Source organism: Balaenoptera borealis (genome assembly GCF_965194805.1).
Source record: "Balaenoptera borealis genome assembly, chromosome: 20".
NCBI lineage: Eukaryota > Metazoa > Chordata > Mammalia > Artiodactyla > Balaenopteridae > Balaenoptera > Balaenoptera borealis.
In genome coordinates this window covers 40878475-40905063 of record NC_138879.1, presented here as the reverse complement: position 1 = coordinate 40905063, position 26589 = coordinate 40878475, and the positions used below count along the sequence as shown (strand labels likewise).

The 26589-nt window shown below is 44.3% G+C and overlaps 1 protein-coding gene across 8 annotated transcripts in view; it reads right to left on the bottom strand.

The window, feature by feature from the left end:
* RFFL (ring finger and FYVE like domain containing E3 ubiquitin protein ligase) overlaps positions 1–26589 on the bottom strand; it is a 67979-nt gene that overhangs the window by 22126 nt on the left and 19264 nt on the right. Inside the window, exon 1 of one of the 8 annotated variants that reach the window (XM_082370913.1) lies at positions 25076–25234. The exons of 6 other annotated variants lie outside the window; for them this stretch is intronic. In XM_082370913.1, the coding sequence (XP_082227039.1) occupies positions 25076–25175 (100 nt within the window). In that variant the 5' untranslated portion in view covers positions 25176–25234. Of the gene's footprint in view, positions 1–25075; positions 25235–26589 lie in introns of those variants that run through there. One more of the 8 variants, XM_082370912.1, reaches the window with a different exon arrangement.

The window sequence follows — 26589 nt, the reverse complement described above, 5'->3', positions numbered from 1 at the left end:
TGAGGATATAGGCAAAAGAGAAAGGGACAGCTAGATCTGCGACAAATTTAGCACGATGTGGCAATGAACTGAAGAGGCGGGGGGGAGGGGAGAGAAGACGCTGGCTCTCTGAGTTACACAACAGGAGAGAGTGGAATGGCTGACTGGGATAAAGCCCTCGGGAAGAGCATGTGTCTGTGTGTGAAATGGGGAGCGGGGGCAGGTTAAGATTCTGAGTTGAGTTTTGTACCTGTGGGACCTCCTGACCTTCAGCACCGTGTCGGCTGAAGATAATAAAGGTTTGCGGATCCTCGCCTACTGGAAAGTATGTACAGCCAGAGAGAGCCAGAAGGCTGGTTAGACACTCTGGGGCAGAAGAGAAGCCAGCCTGGGAGAGCCCTCGGGAACGTGTGATCTGAAGAGCAAGCAGAGGGGAACCAACCAGCACAGGGGAAGGAACGAAGCATGCTCAGAGGTGGGAGAACAGGAACAGCGTCTTGAATTTCAAAAAGAAATTTTCAACATTGTCTAATGACCCAGAGAGGAGAACACGCGGAAGAATGAGATGGACCTAGTTTTAGGAAACTGTGTGCTCCATGCCCGAGCAGTTTAGCAAGAGACAAGCTGACCAGTAACCACAGGTTGGGAAGTGAATGAGAAGTGAGGACCTGCCAGACTTTAAGGATAAATTATTCCTTCTAGAAACTTTTGACAGCGAAGGGAAGAGAGAAGGCAACAGAGGTCATGAGATAAGAGAAATGTAGACGTATTCATAGACCGCAGAGGAAACCCCCCAAGACTAAGAGCTGAAAGAAGGGAAGCTGGCAATGAATGATGGGAGCGACGACCAGGAGTGGGAAGAAAAGTGACCAGGTGACGAGACATGGGGATGGACTAAGACCTCCTTCACCAGAGGGTGGAACAGAGGTGAAGACAGATGGAACCAAAGACAGCCTGACGGCATTAGCAGAGAGAGATGGAAGAATGGAATATTTAACCACAAGAAGAAAACAGACTTTTCTTCCCACAAGGGGAATCCACGTGTTGCAATTCTTTTCCCTAAGAGGTAAGGACTTTGTCACGGAATGGGCAGACCCACTCGGTAAGGCACCATCAGTCGGGAACTCTGGAAAGCCGGCCACCTGCACCTTGTTTCATTTCATGTGCTTTTACAAGCACTTGGGAAGCACCAGATGTGCTGGGCACCGGGGAGACCAAAAGTGAATTCCACAAGGTCCTTGCCCCCGGGGACTCTGGGCCCAGTCAGGCACGATATATACAGCTCAACTCGGCCCTCCTGGTACAGAAGCTAAGAAAGCTTTTCCTTAGCTGGGAATCAAGAGGACCTGTCTTCCTCAGCACTATTTTCAACTTCTAACTTTGGCTCTAAACTTAATTGCCTGCCTCCTCTGAACAGCTCTGAAAGAAACACCGTCAGCCTGTTGGGAGTATTTGGCTACTCTTACAAGGACCTGGCTGTGTGGAAAGACTTGAAATGTGCCCCTTCGTTATTCCACCGGCCCCATGTATGGGTGGAGAATGCAGCCTCCTCCTGGGGATGTGGGTGTGTGGCCAGGGGTCACTGGGGAAGAGTCTCCAGTGCTAAAAATACCTTAGACCTGCCCACCCTAACAGAACAGGCCCACCGAAGTCAGCAGACTAGGCTTCTACTCTTTGTGACATGTATTTAACTACCAAAAGACACATTTCTTAATGTGGTCTTGCCAAACTGGAAAGCCCTAAGCCTAAATGAGAACTATATTCAGGGTTATTTCAGGGAGTGAAAGCAAAGAGTTCGTCATTTTAACGCTGCCGTACAAATAACACTCTTCTTTGGGGAGGATACTGCATCCATCAGCCCTAAACAGAGACACACGTGCGGCATCTATTACTTAAGGACTGAAAGTGCAACCAACTGTGGGATGTATGAAGAATTCTCCCTAGGTTGACAACTTTGAAAAACTTCCCTCTCTGATCTGCAAACCTCTTTCTGATCTGCAAAGAAAATTATCACCAAATCTTCCCCGAGGGCTTGAAAATTCCTTCGCCAATTTCCCTCACCCTCTTCAGAGAAGATGGGACTTGGTGATCTAGTTTTCAAATACAATCTGACTGCTCTCCTACTGCGTTTGTTTGAAACCTGCCAGGCTCTCCTCTTCCAATTTGCCTAAAGGGTAAAGAAGATGGGAGATGTAGGGCTGGGGTGAACAAGAAAATGTACTATTCCCTGTGGAAGGACCCAGTGGTATGAGGCAAGAACGGCTAGCTTGCACGTGGGGTTTTGTCAGCTTGATAAGTAAGCTGGTATTTCTTGGGAAACTGAACCCTGTTGAACAGGAAAATTATAGTGCTAAGAACAGGACAAGATAAGTGACCTATTCCAGGTAGGCTGAGTACAGCCATAGTTAGAGGCAAGAGGGCAGATGCTGTGATTTCTCCCTATTAAGTCCTAGAATACTAAGTAATTTTAAAACAATCACTTCTCTACTTGTCTGCCTGCTCAAGACAAATGATTTTAAGTGCATCAGTGGTTGTCACAGACTTTCCCATGGAAGAGAGAAGAAGGGTCAGAATGGACTCACAGAGTAAAAACGTCAGAATGTCAGCATCTTAGTAAAATCTCTGAGTTTGCAATGCAACTCCAAAACCACCTTGCTAACCACCAAAATCTAAGGCACTAAAGTTGAGGCCCCCAAGATTCTCATCCAAACTGTTCTGATTTTAGTTAACTGCCCTGTGTGCCAAGCTACAGGCTTTACCCAGATGCAGAGACAGCAACATCTTGGAATTAACATACTATGGGGAACCCACCGTATAAGACATTACAAAAATCCTTTGGAAAATACCTCATTAAAATGCCCCCAATCCTCAAAGAAGTACCTTTATGACATGACAAATCAGAAAATGGCTAGTTGCAAGCCTTGCAGAATCATCTCCAGTTTATTGAGGGTGGTTTGCCTACTGTCACCACTGTATTGCTGGAATTATCAAAAGCATCTATGCTGGTAAGTGCAGAAAGGAAAGTGTTCCACGTTCTGGATCATTAATACAGAATGGGCTTTGCTTCATCTTGTATATCATCCTTAAAAAGCAATTAAAGGATGACTTTGAAAGGAACTGCAATGCAATGGCTTTGAAAGGAAATGCTATGAAAAACCTATCAATATGGCTTAGCCATGTCTCTTTGAAATAATTGTACAAGTAATGACATATTCTGAGAAGTAGAGAAGAAAGTAGCCATACTCTGCTGGAAGAATGCTTCTTATCTGCCAGGCACTGAGCTAGGTACTACCTAATGTTATCTCATGTGATTCTCACAACGATCTGGCAAGGCAGATTAGTTCTTCCCATTTTCAGGTAAGAAAACCAAAGTTCAGAGAAGTTAAGTAACTCGCTGAAGGTCATAGCTAGAGGGCAGTGAAGCCAGAATTTGAACCTAAGTCGCTTAGACCCTGAAGCCTACACTCCGTAGGCCACAACAGAAGTGTTCCCGATTCCACCAAAAAAAAAAAAAAAATCAGTCTGTCTGCCTTGCAGCCTATTACCCTCTGAGCGTCTGCTTTCCACCTCTACTGGAGCTTTCCCATCAGCACACAGACACTTTCCAGGACCTCCCAGACTTAGAAAACTCTTCCTTGTCATAATGCAAGTACGAATTACAATCACAATGTATTGCCATCAAACACCCACTGGAATGGCTAAAATGGAAAAGACAGATACTAGCAAGTATTGACAAGGATTTTTTGCTGGCCAAAAATATGAACTGGCACAACCACTTTGTAAACACACACACACACACACACACCCCAGGGCTTTGCAATTCCACTTCCAGGTACATACCCAACAGAAACATGTCTACCAAAAGAAGTATACAAGAATGTTTGCAGCAGTTCTATTGTAATAGCCTCAAGGTGGAAAAGATCCAAATGTCGATCCACAGTAGAATGGAGAAATAAAGGTATATTCATACAGCAATGAGAATAAACAAACTACTGCTCCATGCAACGGTAAAGATGAATCTTATAATGCTGAGTGAAAGAAGATAGGCACAAAAGAATACATATTAAATGATTCCATTTATATAAAATTCCAACACAGGCAGATTACTATATGGTGCTAGAAATCGCACAGGGGTTATCCTCCGACAGTAGATGGAAGGGGGCACAAGGGGGCTTCTGGTAATGTTCTGTTGCTTAATCTGAGTGCTGGCTATATAGATGTTTACTTTGTGAAAATTCATCAAACTGTACACTTAGAATTTGTACACTTCTCTAGTTATATATATATATATATATATATTTTTTTTTTTTTTTTTTTTTTTTTTTTTTGGCTGCATTGGTCTTTGTTGCCACGCGCGGCCTTTCTCTAGTTGTGGAGAGCGGGGACTACACTTTGTTGCAGTGCACGGGTTTCTCATTGCGGTGGCTTCTCTTGTTGTGGAGCACGGGCTCTAGGCACGTGGGCTTCAGTAGTTGTGGCTCACGGGCTTAGTTGCTCCAAGGCATGTGGGATCTTCCCAGACCAGGGCTTGAACCTGTGTCCCCTGCATTGGCAGGCGGATTCTTAACCACTGCACCACCAGGGAAGTCCCTCTCTAGTTATATTTTAAAGTTTATAGAAAGAGTTTTTAAAGCATCTAATATTTGTAATTTGTAAAAAAAAAAATAAAAATAACAAATAACAAAAAAACCCACAACATGTTGACTCCACACCCACCACTCCTCAGTAAAGGTCCTTTTCTCTGCTCTCTACATCAAAATTTCTCCAAATATTCGACTGCACTTCCTCAACCTCTAATTCACTCTTCAACCTTCTCCAGTCTAGCCTGACTCAATCACTCCGCCTAATCTCTTCTTTGTAAGGTCACCGGGACTTCCAAGTGGCCAGGTCCGAGTGACACTCTCTAGCTTCATCTTCCTCAAACTCCCAGCACGGCTGGACACAGGCAACCCATCCTTCCTCCTGGAAAAGCTCTCCTCTCTAGGCATCTCTTAGCTTCCAGAACTCTGCACCCTTGGTTTTCCTCCTGCCTCAAAGCCTCCGTGCTGCCCCCCTCCCTCTGTTCTTAAGTTTTGCCAGTGCCTAGGTTGTCTTCCATGTCCTCTCCATCCACACTCTCTCTCCCGAGGAGACCCCAGTCAGATGGCTTTAAACACCATTCTCAAGCTGAAGATTCGTCAGTGCCCATCTCCATCTCCCTTGCCCCGGACAGTGGTCTAGATCGCATCTCTCATCTATTACTCACATTTCCCTCCTTAGGCCCTTTGAATTTGCTGTTTGTTCCTTCCGCCTGCACTCTTCTCCCCAGAATATCACATGCTTGGCTCCTTCTCGTCATTCACCTTCAGTTTAAATGTCACTTTCTAATCTCATGCCTAACACTTAGTACTAGCTGGTGTTACTTGCTTACTTGTTAACTGCCTTCCCTAACTAGAATTTTAAAATCCATAAGGGCAGGGACTTTGTGTACTATTGCATTTCCAGGGTCTATCATAGCTTCTTGGACAAGAGAACGGCTTCCTAACTAGTTTCCCAGCTTCAGTTCTTGCCTCTCTCCAGTTCTTTCTCCACAATTCTTTCTTCCTTCCCGGACAAAAACACTTAAAGCTCTTTCATGGACTCCCATTACATTTGAGAATTAAAAATTCCCACTCCTTGGGGAGGAGGAAGGGTAAGCTGGGCCGAAGTGAGAGAGTGGCATGGACTTATATATACCACCAAATGTATAATAGATAGCTAGTGGGAAGCAGCCGCATGGCACAGGGAGATCAGCTGGGTGCTTTGTGACCACCTAGAGGGGTGGGATAAGGGAGGGTGGGAGGGAGACGCAAGAGGGAGGAGATACGGGGATATATGTATATGTATAGCTGATTCACTTTGTTATAAAGCAGAAACTAACACACCATTGTAAAGCAATTATATTCCAATAAAGATGTTAAAAAAAAAAATTCCCACTCCTTACACGGTTAAAAGACCCCACGTATGCCGCCAGCGCCGGCCCACTTCCCCAATTCACATCCTGCTACTTTCCTGACAGCTTACTAAGCTTCACGCCTTGTGACCTTTCAGTTCTTCGAGGACGCCAGGCTCCCTGCCGCAGCGGGGTCCCTGCACTTGCTCCCCTGCTGCTACTGCTCCTCTCATCCTCAGGTCTCTGCTCACGTGTCACCTGTTTAGAGGAGTCCTCCCCAGTCACACACTCGCTCACTGCCCTTTCAGTTTCCTTTGGGAAAACGATCATAATCTGTAATTATATCTGTCTGTTTACAGCATAAACTCTAAGGGCAGGAATCTCATCTGTCTTCACTTTTCTATCCGCATCATCTAGCACAGGGCCGCTTCATAGCAGGCACCCAAATAACTTGTGGAATGAACAAGCCGAGATCAGAGAAACAGTCCATATTGTATCAATACAGCCCATGAGGCAAGTACTAGTTATCTCTGCTTAGGGCCCAAAGCATTTTGCCAATATTTACAGTGACATAAAGTGACTACGAAAAAGTTCTTTATCTAAAACAAAGGTAGCGGGACTTCCCTGGTGGTCCAGTGGTTAAGAATCTGCCTGCCAATGCAGGGGACACAGGTTCAAGCTCTGGTCTGGGAAGATCCCACATGCCGCGGAGCAACTAAGCCTGTGAGCCACAACTACTGAAGCCAGCGCACCTAGAGCCCATGTTCCGCAACAAGAGAAGCCACCGCAATGAGAAGCCCACGCACCACAACGAAGAGTAGCCCCCGCTCGCGGCAACTAGTGAAAGCCCGCGCGCAGCAACAAAGACCCAACGCAGCCATAAATAAATAAATTTATTTTTTTAAAAAAAGGTAGCTAACCTTGGGCAGGCTACTTAAACTTTCTGAGTCCGTTTCCTCACCTGTATAAGAGGGTAACACCTCCCCTGTTGGAAGGTAACTAACTGTAGGGATGAGAAATAACAAAGTGCCTAACCTACAGTAAGTGCTCCATAAACAGCAAATCAAAATCAATGATCGTTAAACTATACGTTACAAGTCTAAACTGGCAACAGCTCAGCTGTTCAATAGCAACTACTGACTGGCAAGCCCAACGTCCCTCTCTCCCTCTGGTCGCGCAAAGCCCGAGTTTCCCACCGCCCGAGGGACCGGGCTGGATGGGGCCTATGACACAGCCGGTCACATCACCCACGCAATAAAGACACAATCATTATCTGAAGAACTCACCTGAAGTTTAAAATCATCTTTCAACTTGGAAGGTTGCTTATTTTTTAAAAGAAGTTAGTCTGGAAAGAAACTCGAACTCCCTCAAAACTCTTTAATGTAAAACAGAATCTCAGAGTCGCAACTGGAATCTTCCAAGAAACCTGCCTGAGGGGTCTACCTCAGAGGGGGAAGATTTAAAATGCCGGTGACAACACAATGAGCATAAAATAGGGTGACTGTGGCATTTCTAAGTAAGGCAACTGGCAGAGTCAACCATACTACAGACGGGTCTCCCTTGCCAGGTGTGGGACAAGGAAGCATGTTCTCTGTGGTACTGAGATTATTTCTGAGATATTTATTTTAGAATGAAGAACTCAGAACACCTAAGTCACAGAGGAGACAAGTATATTGTGGAACTTTAGAAAACTTTAGAACCCCAAGGCCTGAATTAGAACAACAGCCCTGCTGGGGTAGTGTATAGGCTGGACATAAACAGGGGAGCTTTCTCAAGGCTGGAGCATTCCCAAAGGCTTTAAAGCCTAATGGATGTTTTCCATCCTCCAAGGCAGTCCTTTAGATGTGGGTAATGGATAATGTATCGTTCCTAGATAAGAATTTTCTTTTAGGGCTAAATTTTTAGAAAACAGAACAGTAAAAATATATATATTAAAAAAATAAAGTTCCCAAATATGTTATACTTTGGTTTTCGATTCAGTCAGACTTGACCTTAAAGCCTGGCCCTAACAGTGAGTCACTGAAGGAGCTTGAGAAAGTTGCCTCTCTGAGCTTCACTGTAACAGGAAGACACTTACCTGCGTCCCCCGGGCTGGACACAGAGTAGGTGCTCAGTATGGAGGGAGCAGGCCTTACTGGGCTTTCCAGTTTTACATAAGGGGTGGAGGGCAGTACTAGACGTTCAGTAAACAGTAGGCACTAGACTAAGGCATGGGACCAATGAGGATCGAGTGTTTGCCTCTCTCCAGAGCCCCATTCACACTGAGACGTGTGGGAAGACTTCAGAGACACTGGGGCCTGGCTCCTCTCTCCTCCCATCCCCGCGTTACACTTCTGTACAAATGATCAAAGCTTCGAGTGAGAGAGAGGATCTCCTGTGCTGGTATTTCAGGCGCAGGCAAGGGGAAAACTGGGGGAGTTATTCAGACTCTGGGGTCCTGAAGCCCTTTCTCAGATGATCCTAGAAATTTTTATTTTTTAAGGAAAAAGCAAAAACACTACAAAACACCTAACATGTGCCAAGTGAGTTGTTACATGTCCATCTACTGTCTCGTTTAATACAGTGATGCTGCCCCAAAACTCAGAATTTAAATGGTTATTTTGTAAATGAAGAGGCTGGACCTCAAGAGGGTTGGGTAACTGGAGCAGGGTCACACAACTAGAGGGCGATGGGATGTAAGTCCAGGTTCTTGGAGTCATTTGTGGTCCTCCAGAAAGAAGCGGCTGCTTTCAGCATCCACATGCCCCACCGTCAGCACCAGTGCTTCAAGGGCCTGTGCGCTGGGAGAGCGAGGTTAACAGACCGACTGGGAGAAGACCAGGGAAAGCGCCTGAAGTGGCCAGCGGCGGGGGGAGTGCTTCGCACCAGTTCCTGCTCCATTCTAGGGACACCCAAAGGGGTACCTACCCGCCAAGCCAACCTTCAACACTTGAGGACCTTGTGAAAGGCACCATAGACAGAAAAGCCATTCCTGGGAATCCAGAAGTTTAGTTTACACATCCAGAAAGGCATCTGCATTTCCTACTTCCTACAACCTCAGGGCACCAGTGCTCCAGACAGATGCCCACTTCCTAAAGGGTAAAGCCCTTCCTCGATATTTGGGATCCGTTTCAGTTTCTATTCTTGCCCACCTGTGTTGGTCCAGTGGAGGACAGAGGGGGTTTCTGACTTAACTGTCTCAAGTACAACTAATGCTCTATTAGCCCCCTTTTAAGAAGTGTTTTCACTGGTAACCATTAAGTAATAATGAAAGTCCTAAATGTCCATCGACAGATAAATGGATAAAGAAGATGTGGCACATATATACAATGGACTGTTACTCAGCCATAAAAAGGAATGAAATTGAGTTATTTGTAATGAGGTGGATGGCCCTAGAGTCTGTCATACAGAGTGAAGTAAGTCAGAAAAACAAATACTGTATGCTAACACACATATATGGAATCTAAAAAAATGGTACTGATGAACCTAGTGGCAGGACAAGAATAAAGACGCAAATGTAGAGAAGGGACTTGAGGACACACGGGGGGAAGGGGAAGCTGCGACGAAGTGAGAGAGTGGCATGGACATATATACACTACCAAATGTAAAATGGATGGCTAGTGGGAAGCAGCTGCATAGCACAGGGAGATCAGCTCGGTGCTTTGTGACCACCTAGAGGGGTGGGATAGGGAGGGTGGGAGGGAGGCTCAAGAGGGAGGGGATATGGGGATATATGTATACATATAGCTGATTCACTTTGTTGTACACAGAAACTAACACACCACCGTAAAGCAATTATACTCCAATAAAGATATAAAAATAATAATAATAATAATAATGACAGTCAATCATCAGATCTCAGAGCCCCACCCTCCTTGCTCTCGGCTCCAGCTACCCTGCTGTGCTTTCAGTCCCCAAATGCCAAGCTTACTGTGGCCTCAGGAACCTCCCTCCAGTTCCTCTCTCAGCCTCGACCCCTGCTCCCACCCCACCTCCCTCATGTGGCACTTACTTCCTCAGCGAAACCTTCTGGGCCCCGTCTGTGCTCTCATAGCATCTTGAACACCTCCGGACAACCGTCATTCATTCATCTGCTCAGCCCTCTTCCAGCCACTGGCGATTGCAAAAGGAACAAAACCAGGCAAGGTCCCCGCGCGGCGTGGCACGGCGAGTGCATTCTAAGGGGATGAGCGCTCTGGCAGCACCGCATTTAAGCAACCATTTAACAACCTGTATGATTCTTTCTAAAGTATTCTTCTCCAGTGATTAGGGAGCAGAAGGTGAAACAGAAAACAAAAGCAAGTCACTTTACAGCTTTATTTCCAACCTCAGTGCCAGGCAAATGTGATCACCAGGTATTTGTTGAAATCTTACTAATGATAACGGCATTAGAGCTTTAAAAACTGGGGGGAGGGACAGACATTCATTCTTGAAAACTCCACAACCGTGATTCCAGGGTGATGAGCAAATTATGGGTTTTAAACCCACAGAACCACAGCAATCCTTTTAAGGAAAGATGTCATAGTAACGCTGCCTACCTCACACATGCTGAAGATAATTTAAACGTCTGCTAAGATTGCTTGAAAAAGAAGGAAAGAACAGGAACAGACCGACCTTCTAAAAGTAATAGAAAAATGTTACGATTGTCGGTTCTTACAGCATTAGAAAGCCAGAAAGGGAGAGCCTCAAAGATGTACAAGATCGTCAGTCACTTCCATCCCTCCCCTGCATCAAAAGGCACAGAAGGCATCAGGGCCCTCCTGGAGGCTGTGGTTTGAAATGGTGCTGCGACGAAACTGCAAAGAATACAAATAAAGATGAAAACAGCAAATGGAGAAGCAAGAGAACAGAGAAAAGAAATGCTGGAAATCAAAGAGACAGACCTCGACCAGACAGCCAGGTCCAAGCAGAGCTTTGCCTGTGGCTACTGAGGGCACAGCCCCAAGCCAGGTGGGAGAGAAACAGGACAAAGGCTGTGAGAACCAGAACAGCAGAGGGTCTCAGGGCATAAGAGTGTTACAAAGACAACATGAAGAAGGGGAAAAGGAGAGAGATTTCTACTTTGCACCAGTAACAAATGAGCTCTTTTTTCCTGCAGTGGTAACTGTTGTAAACAACTGAAAAACATACTTAATAATCACAAATTATAAATGTTCCTGGAAATTCCCTGGTTCCAACTAGTCCATGACAAATATCTGCAGAGGAACCTCAGCATCTGCTCTGAAGTTCAGGGGAAAGTAATTCTAACCAATGGGGGTGTGCCAAAGTATCACCCTCGGGGTCTGACCAATTAAATGGCTGCTTCTTTGTGTGGCGTTTAGGAGAGCTGACAGATTGAACAGTGCAGCAGAGAAACCTACACATTTAATTGCAGCCCAGGCATTCTGCCCCAAAGGGCGAGTCAATCAGGGAAGAAAGCAGTGCAGAGTGAAGTCTTCTAACAACGCTGAAAACAGAATAAACGGACCTGCAGTTTAATTACCCCGGGATCCTTCTTCCATCAAAACTGATGACAAAGCCCATCAAGAATAAAAAGACTCTGATCCTCCTTGTACTCTTCTGCAGGGAACAGGATTTACCAGATAAGCTTGTCTGGACCTTCTGATTGAAGAAGCTGCTTTCACTAGATACTATGACAGTGACTGACTAATGGGTAACCATGATAAAAAAAAAAACTTCAAGGAGACAGGAACTAGGTAAGAGGGTTTGTGGTACTCCTTGCCCTAGGAAAAGGCAGTGCTTCAGGACGGGAATTCTGCCCAGGATCTAAATGATGTTCTTTACGTAGGCAAATGTACTGGGTGTGGAAGGAACAAAGACTCTAGATTTTGGTGCTATTTAATCCCTTTAAACCGTAATTTCCTCAAAAACAATAGAACCTGCCTGCTTCACTGAAACTGGTAATTGAAAGAATTAAAATAACAAGCATTTCTAGAGCTTAGCACATAATAGGTGCTCAATAAAAGTTGGCTAGAAATAATTTTAAGAAAATCTTTTTCAAGGTTCTTTAATGTGACAATTTATCTGCTCTATCCTCTACTTTAAAAAACAAAACAAAAAATAAACAAACAAAAAACCTTTAACCTGATACCTTTAACCAGGCTCCATCTAGTTTTCCAAAGATCCTCCAAGAACTAAAAGACTCCAGGCCCCTCCCACCAGCTCTTAATTTTATAATGCCTGAAGAACTTTTCTCTGAGGTGGTCAGAAGTGGTTTCTCCACAATGCAGCCCTAGGCTGTTTCTTTCCAATTCTACTCCATTGCTAATAAATTTGTCACTTTTCCTGCAGCCCAGACAGCTTAGACTGTCCCTTAGCTCCTCAACCCCTCTTGTTCACCAAATTCAGAGAATGGAACATTCTAGGCCCTACCTGGTGCTCCGTAACTATTTGCACTGTACTGAAGTCAGATGGGATTTGGGGATAAATCCAGGATGAATCCAGACTAACCCCTTCCTCCCCAAGACCTTTGGGCTTGGTTTGATGTTTGACCTCAATCTGAAAATTATGCTGACTTTCTGAAATGTTTTCTGCTCCTGCCAGGATATGATATGCCCAGTATCTATCCCAAGAAGCAGAAATGGAAATTTCTAGTTCACCCAGTACCACAAAGAAAACCTTTGTATTCGCACCATATTATCTCCTCGTGAAGAACACCTATGCTTACCAGGTCTTCAGGTTTTATTCTTTGCCTATATATCCCACAACACAGTGCAAACTGCCTCGTATTCACCACTCCTTGACAGATCCAAGAAAAAAGCCACCTGTGCTGATACCCAGAAGAACTGCTGTTTTCAGGGATGTTGTGATGTGCTGCTACTTCACCCATTTGCTCCTGGAACTATAAAGTGGCAGGAGAGTCTTCTTTGCAATGGGGCAGGGATACGAGATGCACAAAAAAACATTACCCAAACCTTTACCAGCCCCGTACTCATTAGTTTATGGTTTGAGACCATCATTGTTATGAAATAACTCAGGCAGTTATAATAATCCACAAAGACCCCAAGATTACTCCCTAATAGACATAATAAAGCAGATTTCACAGTGGCAAGCAAGAAGGAATGGCGGGGGGTAGGGGTGGGGTTCAGAAAACAGGGGTTCCGAAGATCGTTTACCCGCTGGGTGACCCCCCCACCCCAAGCAAATTACTTAATCTCTTCTCCAGAAACTCGCCTAGGTACAAAACAGTTCAGTAGTTGCCATTAGATCCAGCCTCCACACCAGAGGAAACTTTCAAAGGCTAAAAAGACCCCGTGGTCACTTGTGAACTACCTTGCTCAGGAAACACTCAAAAGGTGGGCTAGAAATCCTGGAATTCAATAAAAGGAAACCGTAATTTAAAAGGCTAGTGAATTAGAGGCTAAAATTTCCTATCATTATTAAAAAATAAATAAACAAGCACAGCTTGAATCCCGCATCTACCGAAGAGAACAGATTAGCAGTCAATTCAGGGGTCTCATTTTATAAAATATACTAGATGCAATATGGTGTAAACTAGGAAAACCACCATGCACCAGGAAGAAAGAATGACCTGATCCCCAGAAGAAAGGTCTGCACCTGTATAAAGGCAAGGGCAGTAAAGGTCTTTTGCCTTATCTCCTTTTCAAACCAGAAGCAGACACGTCTTCAGCCAAGCTCAAGTATTAGAAGTCTTGACTTATTAAGCACACCAAGTTTCAAAACACAGGCATACAAGTTACAGTAAAGACAAGCACATCCTGTTTGCACTTGACTTCCTGTTCTGGGCTGTCTGATCTCTTTAGAGGGCTGCTCCCTAGCCACAAATAGGTAACCTTTCACATCTGCCAACCACTGGTTCACTGGACAGTATTTCAGTGACAACAAAATACACAGTTCCACGAGTCAGGTAAAAAGATGCACCTAAAAAGGACCAAAAACCAATCATGAGCCTCTAAGACACTTTCTGGATTTCCCATGCTTCATACTGACATCTGACCTAGAGTAAACAATAAAAACTTAACACAAATAGTGCTGAGATAAGAAAATTAAGCCTGGAACAAAATTTGGAATATGAGGGCTGGGAAAAAGAGCAAGAAAAATTGGAAATGTTTTTATTATTAAATGTTGGCCTCCTTTCAAATGTAGAAGGAACAGATCTCTGTCAGCCAGTCCCCAGTGAGCAGATCCCCAGAAGGGAACCACGCAGAGCGGTCACAGCAGCTAACAGGGCCCTTCTGGTGAGCACTGCCCCCAATCCAACCTGCTACCAACCTCAGTCTACTTTTCAGCACTGCAAAAGCCTTCAGTTTAGAGACCTGAAGCCTCCACTTCAAGCCAAACTTCCATTGTTTTCAAAGAGCTAGTGGTTCTTCCAAGCCACATTCAGTGTTGGGAATAAACGCTGGGCAACGAATATCCCAGTTTTTATGGACAAGTTGTTTAGCCTCTTTGGGTCTGCTTTCTCATCTGGAAAACAGAAGGGCTGCACTACCCTAATCACTAATGTTTCTTCCAGCTGTAGAAGAAATGCAGGGATCCAACAGTAACAGTTAGCAGAAGGTGCTATGGCTTCCTGTATCCTTCGCTCAAATAAGATGCCTCTAACATCCCACATCCCGCAGTGTGAATCTACCTTGATCTACTTCCCAAGCACCCAAGGATTTTTTTTCCCTTTCCCTTGAAATGTGGATCAGAAAGTTTCCCACTTGAAAGCAATATACTAACAAACCTTGAAGACTCTTCTTTACACATGGTCTTTTTATTAAGATCGTAATGTAATCCACCACTTGGTTCCCATGCTGGTCATATGATTCCTGGAGAGAACAGAGCCACAAAGGATGGAGAAAATTGACCAGCAACATGTGGCACTCCCTCCCACACAGTGACTGCTAATGGGAAAAGAATGAGGCAAATCTGGGTAAGAAAAGGGAGTGTCGAAGACAAGTTCGATGAGTCAGTGCAAAAAAAGAAATAAGAAAAGAAAAGGAAATGGAAAAGGAAGAAGAGAAGCAAACAAGAGGGAAAAATATCTAAACCAGTGAGTAGAAACTTAAATCTGAAATTCTCTTATCCATTCATCCAACAGCTATCCAATGTCTACTATGTGCAGGGAACAGAACTAGACTCTAGAGGAGATACAAAGGTCAAGCAGATAGCTCTGCTCAATGAGTTTATGGTCTAGAAGGAGAGATAAAGTCATGTACACAAACAGTTGAAATATATGGCAGAAAGTGTGCTGTGCCATAAAGGAGACATAAAAGAATCCTCCACTGTGAGACTCAGAGGAGGAAATGATTACTCCCACTAAGGGATCAGAGAAGGCTTCATAGGAAGAATGACATTTCAAGCCAAAAACACAACAGAAACAAGGGCACACAAGTAGGAAATCAAGGACATACCGTTTCAGTAAGTAACTAGATTTAATTTGAGACATAAGTGGGCATGAAGGGAGAGATGGTAATAATAATAGCTAACGATCCAGAGAGCCATGGCTAAATTGGATAGCTGGATTGGAGCCAGACTGAGTATTCCAAAATCAGACTCAGAATTTGAACTTAAATCCAGTGGGGAAGGAAGGGGAGCGGGGCAGTGGGGAGGGAGGTTGACAAGTTAGGAGCTGGAGGAATCTCATAACTTAACCCATAAAATTAAAGTAATAAAATCAACACAAAATCAATGTGTGAAGATACACAGAGTCCCTCCAAAGAGATACAATGTCTTCCAAACCAAAAGCAAGAAGAGAAGAGGACAAAAAGGCTTGGATGATGGCATTAATATATTTAAACAAAGAATATGACCACATCAAAGTGTTGTCAACAAAGAAACTTAGAAAAATGTAGAAAAAATAGAGGGGGCCACATCGACTCCAGAATCACCCAAGGCAGAGAAACACTGCAGCGAGGTGACACACCATCTTCTCTGTGATGGGACAAGGTTCCTTCATGAAGTTTAAATGGGAACAGCATATAGTAGCAGTTAGGGGTATATGGGTTCTTGGAGTCAGAGGGACTTGGTTCCAATCTCAGTTCAGCCTCCTACCAGCTTGGACAGAGCCTTGGTTTCCTCATTTGAAAATTGAGGATAATTGTGCCTACTTTGCAGGAGGACCACTGGGAGAATTAAATGTCCTACTGTATGCAAAGCACTTAGTGCAATACCTGGCATACAGCGAGCAATCAATAATCTTAGCCTTTTTGTAACCGTGTTCTCTCCTACCAACTATCCTGTCACATTATTCCATGCTCACGAAAGCAAGCTTGATATTATTAAATTTCATTTTTCAGATCTCTGGATATTTAACAGCAATGTCCTAGCAAAATCCAGGATCCAGTCAACAGGAAAGAAATCCACTCTAAAATAAAAATTGGCGTTCCATTCTGAGCACAGTCATTCAAGTCTGAACACAATCCTGTCTCCAAAAGACTGATCATTTCCAGGTACAAAACAAAATCCATTTAGAAGAACCAGACCTGAAACATAGTGACCAAAATCGTCAGAGGTCTTCCGGAGAAGCTAGATGGCACCCAGCAGACCAGTCCTACCTGATGCCACCCTCAATCTACAATAAGCCAACCTGGATGATACTTTTCCATACTTCTCCTTACCTTCCACCTCTCTCATACCCTCCAATCATGCACTGTGGTGAAACACTTTATCTCCCTCTCTAACCTTCTAGAGTTCAAAGAGCCCATCTTGTCCATCTTTGCATTCTTTTTTTGCCACATCCCAAAATGCCTTTCATCAAACAGAACCACAATAAATATTTATCATAAGAATGAATTTCAAACACGACTTTTCTTATAACACAATCCATTGCGATCTGCCATTGCTGCACCCTGAGGCCCTCTTCTGATTTACTGAATTCTTATTCTACACTTTTCTTCCCCTCCTTTCCTCAACCTCTCCATACCTGAGCTACCAAGTATTCCAGAAAAGTCAGAAGTCTTTATTTACTGGGTTCCCAACAAATTCATACAACTGGGACCAAGCCATCAATGGGCTCAGAAATCTTTTATTCGGGCTTCCCTGGTGGCGCAGTGGTTGAGAATCTGCCTGCCAAGGCAGGGGACACGGGTTTGAGCCCTGGTCTGGGAAGATCCCACATGCCGCGGAGCAACTAGGCCCGTGAGCCACAACTACTGAGCCTGCGTGTCTGGAGCCTGTGCTCCGCAACAAGAGAGGCCGCGACAGTGAGAGGCCCGCACACCGCGAAGAAGAGAGGCCCTCGCTTGCCGCAACTAGAGAAAGCCCTCGCACAGAAACGAAGACCCAACACAGCCAAAAAATAAATTAATTTAAAAAAATAAAAAGAAATCTTTTATTCATCTCTAGTTGATGTCTCATAGCAACTTTCCAAAGAGCAGTGTTGTGCAGGATTTAGGACATAGGGCCTGGAGTTAGACAGAACTCAAAGTCTTCCTGTGTGACCTCAGTCGAGGTACTTGAGGTACTTAACTTCCTTAAACTTCATCTTCCAAATCTGTAAAATGCAGTACCTAAATGAGGTAATTAACAACAGAGTAAGAGCTCAAAAAAATGGGAACTGTTACTCTTAAGTAATCTTCCAAACCCTATCCCCTCTTCCACTCCTTCTTTGTCAGATAATTAGAAACCTCCTCTCCTACTTTACCAAAACAATTCAACTGGGTCCTGTCCACTTGAGAGGCAATGGTGGTACAGTGGGGAACACTGGGGTCAGGAGTCCAGCTGGTGCCACAGACCAGATATGTGACCATGCGCTGATTGTTCATTTGTGCCTCAGAGTCCTCAACTGCAAAACAGGTATTTTAATCTGTTCCTTGTAGAATCACAGTGAGAATTAAATGGAAAAATATGAAAGAGCAGTAAGCAGAAGAAGAGGGGGAAGAATAAGCGAGGTGATAAGGCTTTCAAGTAAAACAGACCCAGTTTCAAATTCCAGTTCCATCACTTAACTGGTTGTGTGACCTCGGACAAGTTAATTTCTCCAGACCTCAGTTTATCTGTAAAATGGGGGAAAATAACTTCACAGGGTTCTTAAGAGGTTTAAAACAATGTGCAGACTAATTGGCATGTTAATTTCCCACCCTTCTCTCTACCTCTTCTTTTCTTTCCATCTCAAAACCTCCCCTTTATTCACAGGACCAGTAGAATCCACCATTTTTGACCATTAGTTAAAAAAAAAATTAGTACATCTCCAATGTATCTATATTTAACAGCAAATTAGACAAGTACTACTACACAAATATACTGTGTTCTATCTAAAGCAGAACACTAAAAAGAAATTTCAAAGGGTAAGATAAAAATATAGAAAAACTTAGCTCTAATAATTCCTTCCCATACCCCAAAGAAAGGTCCCATATGTCCCTAGAATTTGGAAATTCATTTTGGAGGTCACTACACTTTTATGGAAATTATTTCAAGACAAAGATAAATAGAATAGAGTTGGTATAGCTCCTAGCACAGTGATTGGCACAGAGGACATGCTCAGTGAATACTGGTCCATTACAGTTTTTAGAAAACCTGCCTCTACACACATACGTCTCTGTACAAGTTTGCACAAAGTGAGCTCTCAGCTCAGTCTCCCTTTCTCTTCAATTCCCCCATAGAATAGCTGGAGCTCTGCTTCACTTCCATGTCACACACTTGTTCATGAACTGTGCTCCTATCTACTGAAAGCCCTTTCTCCAAGGTCACCAATGATCCTGTGATGGCTAAATGCATGGCTTTTTCCTACATCAAACCTTGACGACCTCCCAAATCAAACCTTGACGACCTCCCATATGCCGATGACCTACCTATCTTCTTCCCTTTGGTTCCCACTGAAAGTGCAATAGCTTGACTCTCCTTTAAAGACATATTTTCCTCCCTGTCCTTCCCTGGCTCCTCCTTTTGCCCCTTAAATATCTCCTAGGGCACTGGACTAACCATTCTTCCTTTCCTTCTCTAGTGAATTCTATTGGTTTTACTTTTAAAATATATCCTGCAAACATCCCTCCTATGTCCACGGCCACACCCTGACTTATACGCCATTATCTTTCTCAAAAACTAGAGCAAACACCTCCTCACTGGCCCCCTCTTTGCCACTCTTTTCTCCACACCGTAGTCAGGGTAAACTTCTCTTTTAAAAACTATACTCTGCCTGAGTTCCCTGGCGGTCCAGTGGTTAGGATTCCAGGCTTTCACTGCTGTGGCCTGGGTTCAATACTTGGTGGGAGAACTGAGATCACGCAAGCCACGTAGCATGGCCCCAAAAAAAAAAGAAATACACACACACACACACACACACACACACACACACGCACGCCTGTTACTCTCCTGCTTTAAAGCCTTCAGTGGTTTCCCACCATGCCCTTTTGTAAAGCCGAGACTCACTACATGGCCCACAAAGGCCCCATGTGATGTGGGCCCTGCCTACCTCTCCTACTTTACCTCATGCCACCCCCCCCATCACCCTCCACCCCCCCATTCACCTCACTCGAGGCCCTTGGTGGTCTCCTTTTATTTTGACTTCCTCAAAAATAAAAATCATCTATTGCCCCCAAGGCCTGCACACTTGTGGCTCCTTTCCTGCCAGGAACATCCTCCACAGCTCTCACAAAGCCAGCTCCCTACCCATCAGACTGCAGCCCACCTTTCCTACAGTGCAGCTGTCTGGCACACAGTGGAAGCTTGGTAAGTATCCATTGAATGAATAGATTCCTCAGTCTTTGGAATCAATCTCAGGCTTCAGTTTTAGTAGTCATTTCCAAATTCCTGCTAGATATCCAGACTTCAAATCTAGCATACCAAAGACACTCAAAACCAAACCCTTCATCTTTCCCCAAAGTAGTTTCCTCCAATCTTCTGAAATTATATGAGCAATATAACCCACACTTCCTGCTTCAGAAGTATGAATTTCCCATTCGTTTGCTCCACCTGCCCAAAATTCTAATCATCCATTAAAACCGAATTCAGGACTTCCCTGGTGGCACAGTGGTTAAGAATCCACCTGCCAATGCAGGGGACACGGGTTCGAGCCCTGGTCCGGGAACATCCCACATACCACGGAGCAACTAAGCCCGCGTGCCACAACTACGGAAGCCTACGCACCTAGAGCCCATGCTCCGCACCAAGAGAAGCCACCACAATGAGAAGCCCGCGCACCGCAACAAAGAGTAGCCCCTGCTCGCCGCAACTAGAGAAAGCCCGTGCGCAGCAACGAAGACCCAACGCAGCCAAAAATAAATTAACTAATTTTTAAAATATGTTTAAAAACAACCCGAATTCAAACATCACTTCATTCATTCATGCTTTCAGTCAACCACTTATTCATTCAACAGTTACTGAGTACCTTTTATGAGGCAGGCACTATGTTAAGATACTGGAAAGCAAAGCAGACGTATTTCTGTCTATTATATATCAGTCAAATGATCACACAAATATTTAATTATAAACTAAAAATTGGGGCTTCCCTGGTGGCGCAGCGGTTGAGAATCTGCCTGTCAACGCAGGGGACACGGGTTCAAGCCCTGGTCTGGGAAGATCCCACATGCCGCGGAGCAACTAGGCCCGTGAGCCACAACTACTGAGCCTGTGCGTCTGGAGCCTGTGCTCCGCAACGGGAGAGGCCGCGACAGTGAGAGGCCCGCGCACCGCGATGAGGAGTGGCCCCCGCTTGCTGCAACTAGAGAAAGCCCTCGCACAGAAATGAAGACCCAACACAGCCATAAATAAATAAATAAATAAATAAATAAATAAAAATAAATAAATAAACCCAAAGTTTAAAAAAAATAATAAAATAAAATAAACTAAAAATTGCTATGAAGGAATAAGTGCTAGAAACTTTGAGAAAACATAAGCGAAGAATCAAGAAACACTCCTTTGGTGATGTGCTGACTGGATGAGATGTAACTTACACGAGGCAGCCTGGAAGGTGCAACATGCCAGGCTGAGGCTTCGCCAGGTCCTGGAAGCAGGAGGAGACCAGCAGGCCTTTTTTTTTTTTTTTTTTTGGGCCATGCCATGTGGCACGTGGGATCTTAATTCCCCCACCAGGGATCGAACCCATGCCCTCTGCAATGGGAGTGCAGTGTTAACCACTGGACCACCAGGGAAGTCCCCCCAGCAGGCCTATCTTAAGGCACCTACCATTCTGCCTCATATATACCAGCTGGATCTGTCTTGTTCTGCCTCTCACCACAGCCTCATTTTACTGATAGTTACCTGAAAGGACACAGAATGTGTCAACGTCCCCAGGAGATACTGATTCACAGGTCTAGTACCTAAGGAGTCTATGCCTGTAAAAAGCTCCCAGATGACTCTGATATGCAGCCAAGTTTGTAAACTATATGCCCAAACTACCTACTCAATAAATATATATTGATTATTATCTCATTTAAAATCTCTAAGGTCAGTGTGGTAAATTGTTTTCAAAATTGGCCACGATAATCCCAACCATGCTGCATGTCCTTTTGCAGTGTGACTTTGACACTCTACCCTGTAAGAGGTGGAGTCCATATCCCCTCCTCTTGGATATGGGCTACACACATGACTTACTTTAATCAAAAGAATGGGGCAGAAGTGTATATATGACTCCCAGGCCTAGGCTTTAAGAGGCCCTGCAGCTGCTTTGTGGCCCCCTTGGAAGCCAACCACCATGTAAAGAAGCCCAGTCTAGATTAATGAGTGATGAGAGGCCACCTCTCCATGAGAGAGCTGGACCTCATGGAGGAGAACCAAAATGTCCCAGCCAACAGTTAGCACCAAGCCCCCAGATACGTGAGTTAAGCCATGTTGGATCCTCCAATCCAATCCACATCACGTGGAACAAAGCAATATGGCCCTCACCCCTGAATTACTAATCCACTGAATCACAGCAATAAAATGACTATCATTTGAAGACACTAAAAGTTTTAGGGTGATCTGTTACACAGTAACAGATAACTGACACAGTCAGAAATTCAACACTCTTTTAGCAGTCATTCAAATGTTTCCCAACTTTGATCATCAAGAAACTCTTCCTTGGGACCTCCCTGGTGGCGCAGTGGTTGAGAATCCACCTGCCAATGCAGAGGACATGGGTTCGAGCCCTGGTCTGGGAAGATCCCACATGCCGCGGAGCAACTGGGCCCGTGAGCCACAACTACTGAGCCTGCGCGTCTGGAGCCTGTGCTCCGCAACAAGAGAGGCCGCGATACTGAGAGGCCCGCGCACCACGATGAAGAGCGGCCCCCGCTTGCCGCAACTAGAGAAAGCCCTCGCACAGAAATGAAGACCCAACACAGCCATAAATTTAAAAAATTAATTAATTAATTTTTAAAAAAAAATGATACAAGGGGATAATTTTGCAAGGTATTATACTACGTTAGGTGATGGTCTAGAACTAGGTTTCAGAAAGTCCTATAAATCTTCAAATTAACTTTGGATGTTACCTGATGGTTTCAGGTGACATATATGGAATAGGCACCATGGGCTCAAGTTCATCAAACAAGAACAAAGAACATGCCATCTAACTAGAAAGCTTATGGATTTTCTAATACTGCCAAGACTAATAAAGATGTTTAGACTAGTGGTTTCATCCTGGGGACCCACTTCAGCCACTGTCTAATGGTGCTGAGCTCTAGGTCAAGGACCAGGTTCAGTGAAGGAATTCAACAGTCTAGTGGAAGAGACAGACACTGCTGTGGAAGTCCAAATAAGGAAGAATAACTACCGGAGGAAGTCAGGGAAGGATTCACATATGAACTAAGTCTCCTGGGGATGAGCACTTTGCCTGTCAGAGAGGAGGCGGAACCACCAGGAAACGGCACAGTGTCCTAAAAGGATGTGGTATAACCAGGGACTGGAAAAATGAAGAGTTCAGTGAGGTTGGAGAGGAGAGAAATGGCTGGGAAAAGGAGAGGGAGATAAAATGAGTAACAGGTAGGATAGGGTCAAATTGTGAAGGACTTTCCCAATCCAGCTAAGTGGGAAACAGAGAACAAATGGCACTCTGAAAGGCGTGAATGAAAAGATTAGATTTGGCCTTTAGGAACATAACTTTGGCAACAAGAATGAAAGATTGGAGCAGAGAAGGATCTATGGTGCAGTGACAAAAGCACAGTCAAGATTTGATAAGGCTTTGAATAAGAAGTTACAAACTCAAGGGGCTTCCCTGGTGGCGCAGTGGTTGAGAATCTGCCTGCTAATGCAGGGGACACGGGTTCGAGCCCTGGTCTGGGAAGATCCCACATGCCACGGAGCAGCTGGGCCCGTGAGCCACAACTACTGAGCCTGCGCGTCTGGAGCCTGTGCCCCGCAACGGGAGGGGCCACGATAGTGAAAGGCCCGCGCACCGCGATGAAGAACGGTCCCCGCACCGCGATGAAGAGTGGCCCCCACTTGCCGTAACTAGAGAAAGCCCTCGCACGAACCGAAGACCCAACACAGCCAAAAATAAATAAATAAATAAATAAAGTAGCTATAAAACAAAAAAAAAAAAAAAGAAGAAGAAGTTACAAACTCAAATTCCTGGAGGCAAAGTAGGTCAAATGTGACATCTTCGTTGTGTAACATCTGGGAGAATGGTGATTATCTGTGATCTTGGAAGAATGCAGGCCCCGCCTAAAAGTCTTCACACATAAAATTTTAAGCCATTGGGCTGGTTAAACAAAATATCTAGTTTTTAACCTATGATAAATTAAAGCAATACAGTGGGAATGAAGAAAAGACACACATCAAACAGTACGCCAATATAATCAAGAGGGTTTAGCAACCATAGATTTATCATATTTAGAGATGTGAGGCATAAAAAGAATGAAGAGGAAGATTTGGTAGATATAATTAACAGAGTTCAAACATACAGCAATACAAGCAGATAACAGATACTGGGTAGGGGAGATAATGACTTGTTATGTATGTGTTGAACTTAAGACAAACCTGGTAGGTTTGTCAAGTTGGACAAAGCTTGTCAAGATTTGTCAAGTTGGAAATAAGGATGTGAAGTTTGGGAGAGACAGCTGGGCTGGTAAGACATACTGAGGATGGCTGAATTCATGGACATATTTGAGATCCTTAGAGGAAGGGGGTGGGAAAAGAGTGAAAAGAAACCCAAGACAAAGCCCTGGAGCATCTCGACACTTATGGGATAATCAAAAGAAAATAAGAATAAATAATGGAAGGATACTCTGGAAACTCAGAAGAGACAAGGTGGCCACAAAGCCACAGGAAGAAGGCTGCTGGGGAAAAAAAGAGAATGGTTCAATAGTGCCAAATGCTAGGCAGAGATTAAGTAAGATGGAGGCTGAAATCAGGACCAGAACACTGGGTCTGGAAATTAGGAGTTTACTTGTAATCTTCAGGAAAACAGGAATAGGGTAATGGGGGTAGAAGCCAAAATAACAAAATAACAAAGAGCTGCTAAGAGGATCAGAATTGAGGAAGTACAATGGAGGCTCGAGCTCATTCTACCCTTACTAAGGACCTACTATGTGCCAAGTACCACGGATATAATTCTAACAAAACAGGTGCTGCTTCTCAATACAGTCTACGATCGAGGAGACACAGGATGCTCCAGAGTACTCATCCAGTCTTGGTGAGTAAGAAGAGATTTCATGGAAGAAGTGATTTTCAGGCTCCAGCCAGTTAAGCCAGTTGGCCAGCTTAAGCTGGGGCAGGGTGTTTCAGAGAAGGCTTGCCTGTGCAAAGGCCTGAAGTAGAGAGTGAACATGGACCATCTGGGGGTAATTGTAAGGAACAGGAGCAAACTTTAAGGAGGGTTACTGCCTGGTGCTGAGGCTGAAGATTTCAGAAGTTTAGAGGTGAAGAGCAGGAAGGAGATAGGGCAGCAGTCTGAACAGAATGAGGGATGAGGGGAGGGTCTTCCTAACACCTCAGAAACTCACTGGTAAGACAGTGCTTTCTACAATTCAGGAGTCACAATTATTAAGCAGAAAAGCAAATATGTTTGCCCCTCTCTATTCCTTTAACAATGGTTTAGTTTGACTAAACTATTTCTCACAAGACACAGAAAGAATAGAGACTACAACAGCAAAAGATGGATAAAGCCGTAAACCTGTTTGATTTCTCTAAGGTTTATATAATAAACGGTCTTATTAGGTCCAAAACCACATCCAGATCCCAAAGGAAATGAAACTTTTCCCATAACATCCCCTCCAAAGAGCTGAAGGACTTTCAGATATCCAAATTGATAACGTGTTGACTCACTTCTAAAGACTAAGGCTCTTCCCAGTTTCTGCATCAGCTCAGTCTAGCTCAAGACACTAAAAGAAAACAGTCTGGGGTTACCTGATTTTGCCTGTTTCAAAACATGGCCAGGGCAGAAAGCAAGCTGCCTCTCGTTGCTGCCGCTGCTGAGGTCCTTGGAGCCGGGTTCAGATGAGATCATCTCAGGAACCAACAGCAGCGGCTTTCAGGCAGTGAATGGTGCTGCCTGGGGACGTATCTTTGGTAAGCAAGATTGCAACAGAGCAGGCGGTTTACCCAGGGCAGTGCTGACTCATGCCAGGCAAAACTCATTTCCCAAACAACTCAGCCTGAGCCAACCGCAATCAACTGCAACCTAGAAAAGAAGAGGCGCCCCACTGATTTTTCTTTTAAATCGAAAGCTGATTACTAGGGGGAGGTGAACCTCATTCCCCGGCTGCTGGTCTCCCAGAAAAGCTCCAGTGGTCAGTCACCTTCTGAAATATCACCTGAAAACAGCCTGGGGCTCAGGACAGCACGATTATTGAAGGTAGCAGGTCCACGAGCTCTGGAAATTTCCCCAAGAGGCTGATAAAGAAGTCACTTCGCATTTACAAACTAGAACATCTGGGTGAGAGGATGCCCAGTCATGGGGGGAGGTGCCCAGTCATGGCTAGCTGGTCAAATCATTAGGGTGAATTCTGTCAGCTCTGACAAGGCTCACTGTTCTTTCTCCCCACCAGGCTTTCTCCGACCTTTCTGTTTCCTTAGACAACTCATGTTCTCTAATTAACACAGATACATAGGAGGGTTTTCTTCGTTTGTTTGTTTAATCAGCTGCCACATTCTCTACGCTAAAGCTAAGTTATCCACCGTCACACCTACTAGATGTTTAAGGAACACAGGAGTCTGTGAAAAACACATTAACACTTACTTTTAAAAGAAAAATCCTTAAACTTATGTCAATTCTCATTTATTGGCCAGCTTATTAAAAAATCGATTCTAGAATGACTGGCTCATCAACAGCTATTAATTATCATTGAATTTGCCCTGACAGGCTAGAACTGACAATGGTGCTAGACAAAGAAAACAGAAGATTAAGTCCTTGCTTCCTCCGTGTTTTCATTCGACAAGAACGAAACTAAAGTTCGTATCAGATCCTTCTGTTCCCTGCTCAAAATTTCCCACGGTCATCAGGTATTCCTTAGCACGGGCATTCAAGGCCACCACACCTAGCCTTGTTCATCCTGTCAGGTAGGTCTTTCAAGGCATCACCTCTGGATGTAGCTGCCAATCCAGCCTGTAATTCAATAAATGTTAGGATTCGTTAAAATGTACATGCAGAGTGTCAGAATTCGGGTTTAAAAACTATGCTATTTAATTCTATTCCTTTTCACGGGGCTAGTTTAAAAAAAAAAATGTTATTTAACCAACTCAATGCCCCTTAATTACATTATTCCAACAGGATAACCACACTGGCCTTTTAGAAGGTTTTAAAAATGTTCCCTCTTTTACTTCCTCCTATTCAGTGTTTTCCTTTCCAGAAAATAGCTGTGTTTAAAGAAGTTTTCCTACAGTATGTGTTAATTAGTCTTTTTCAAATGATAAAAGCATCT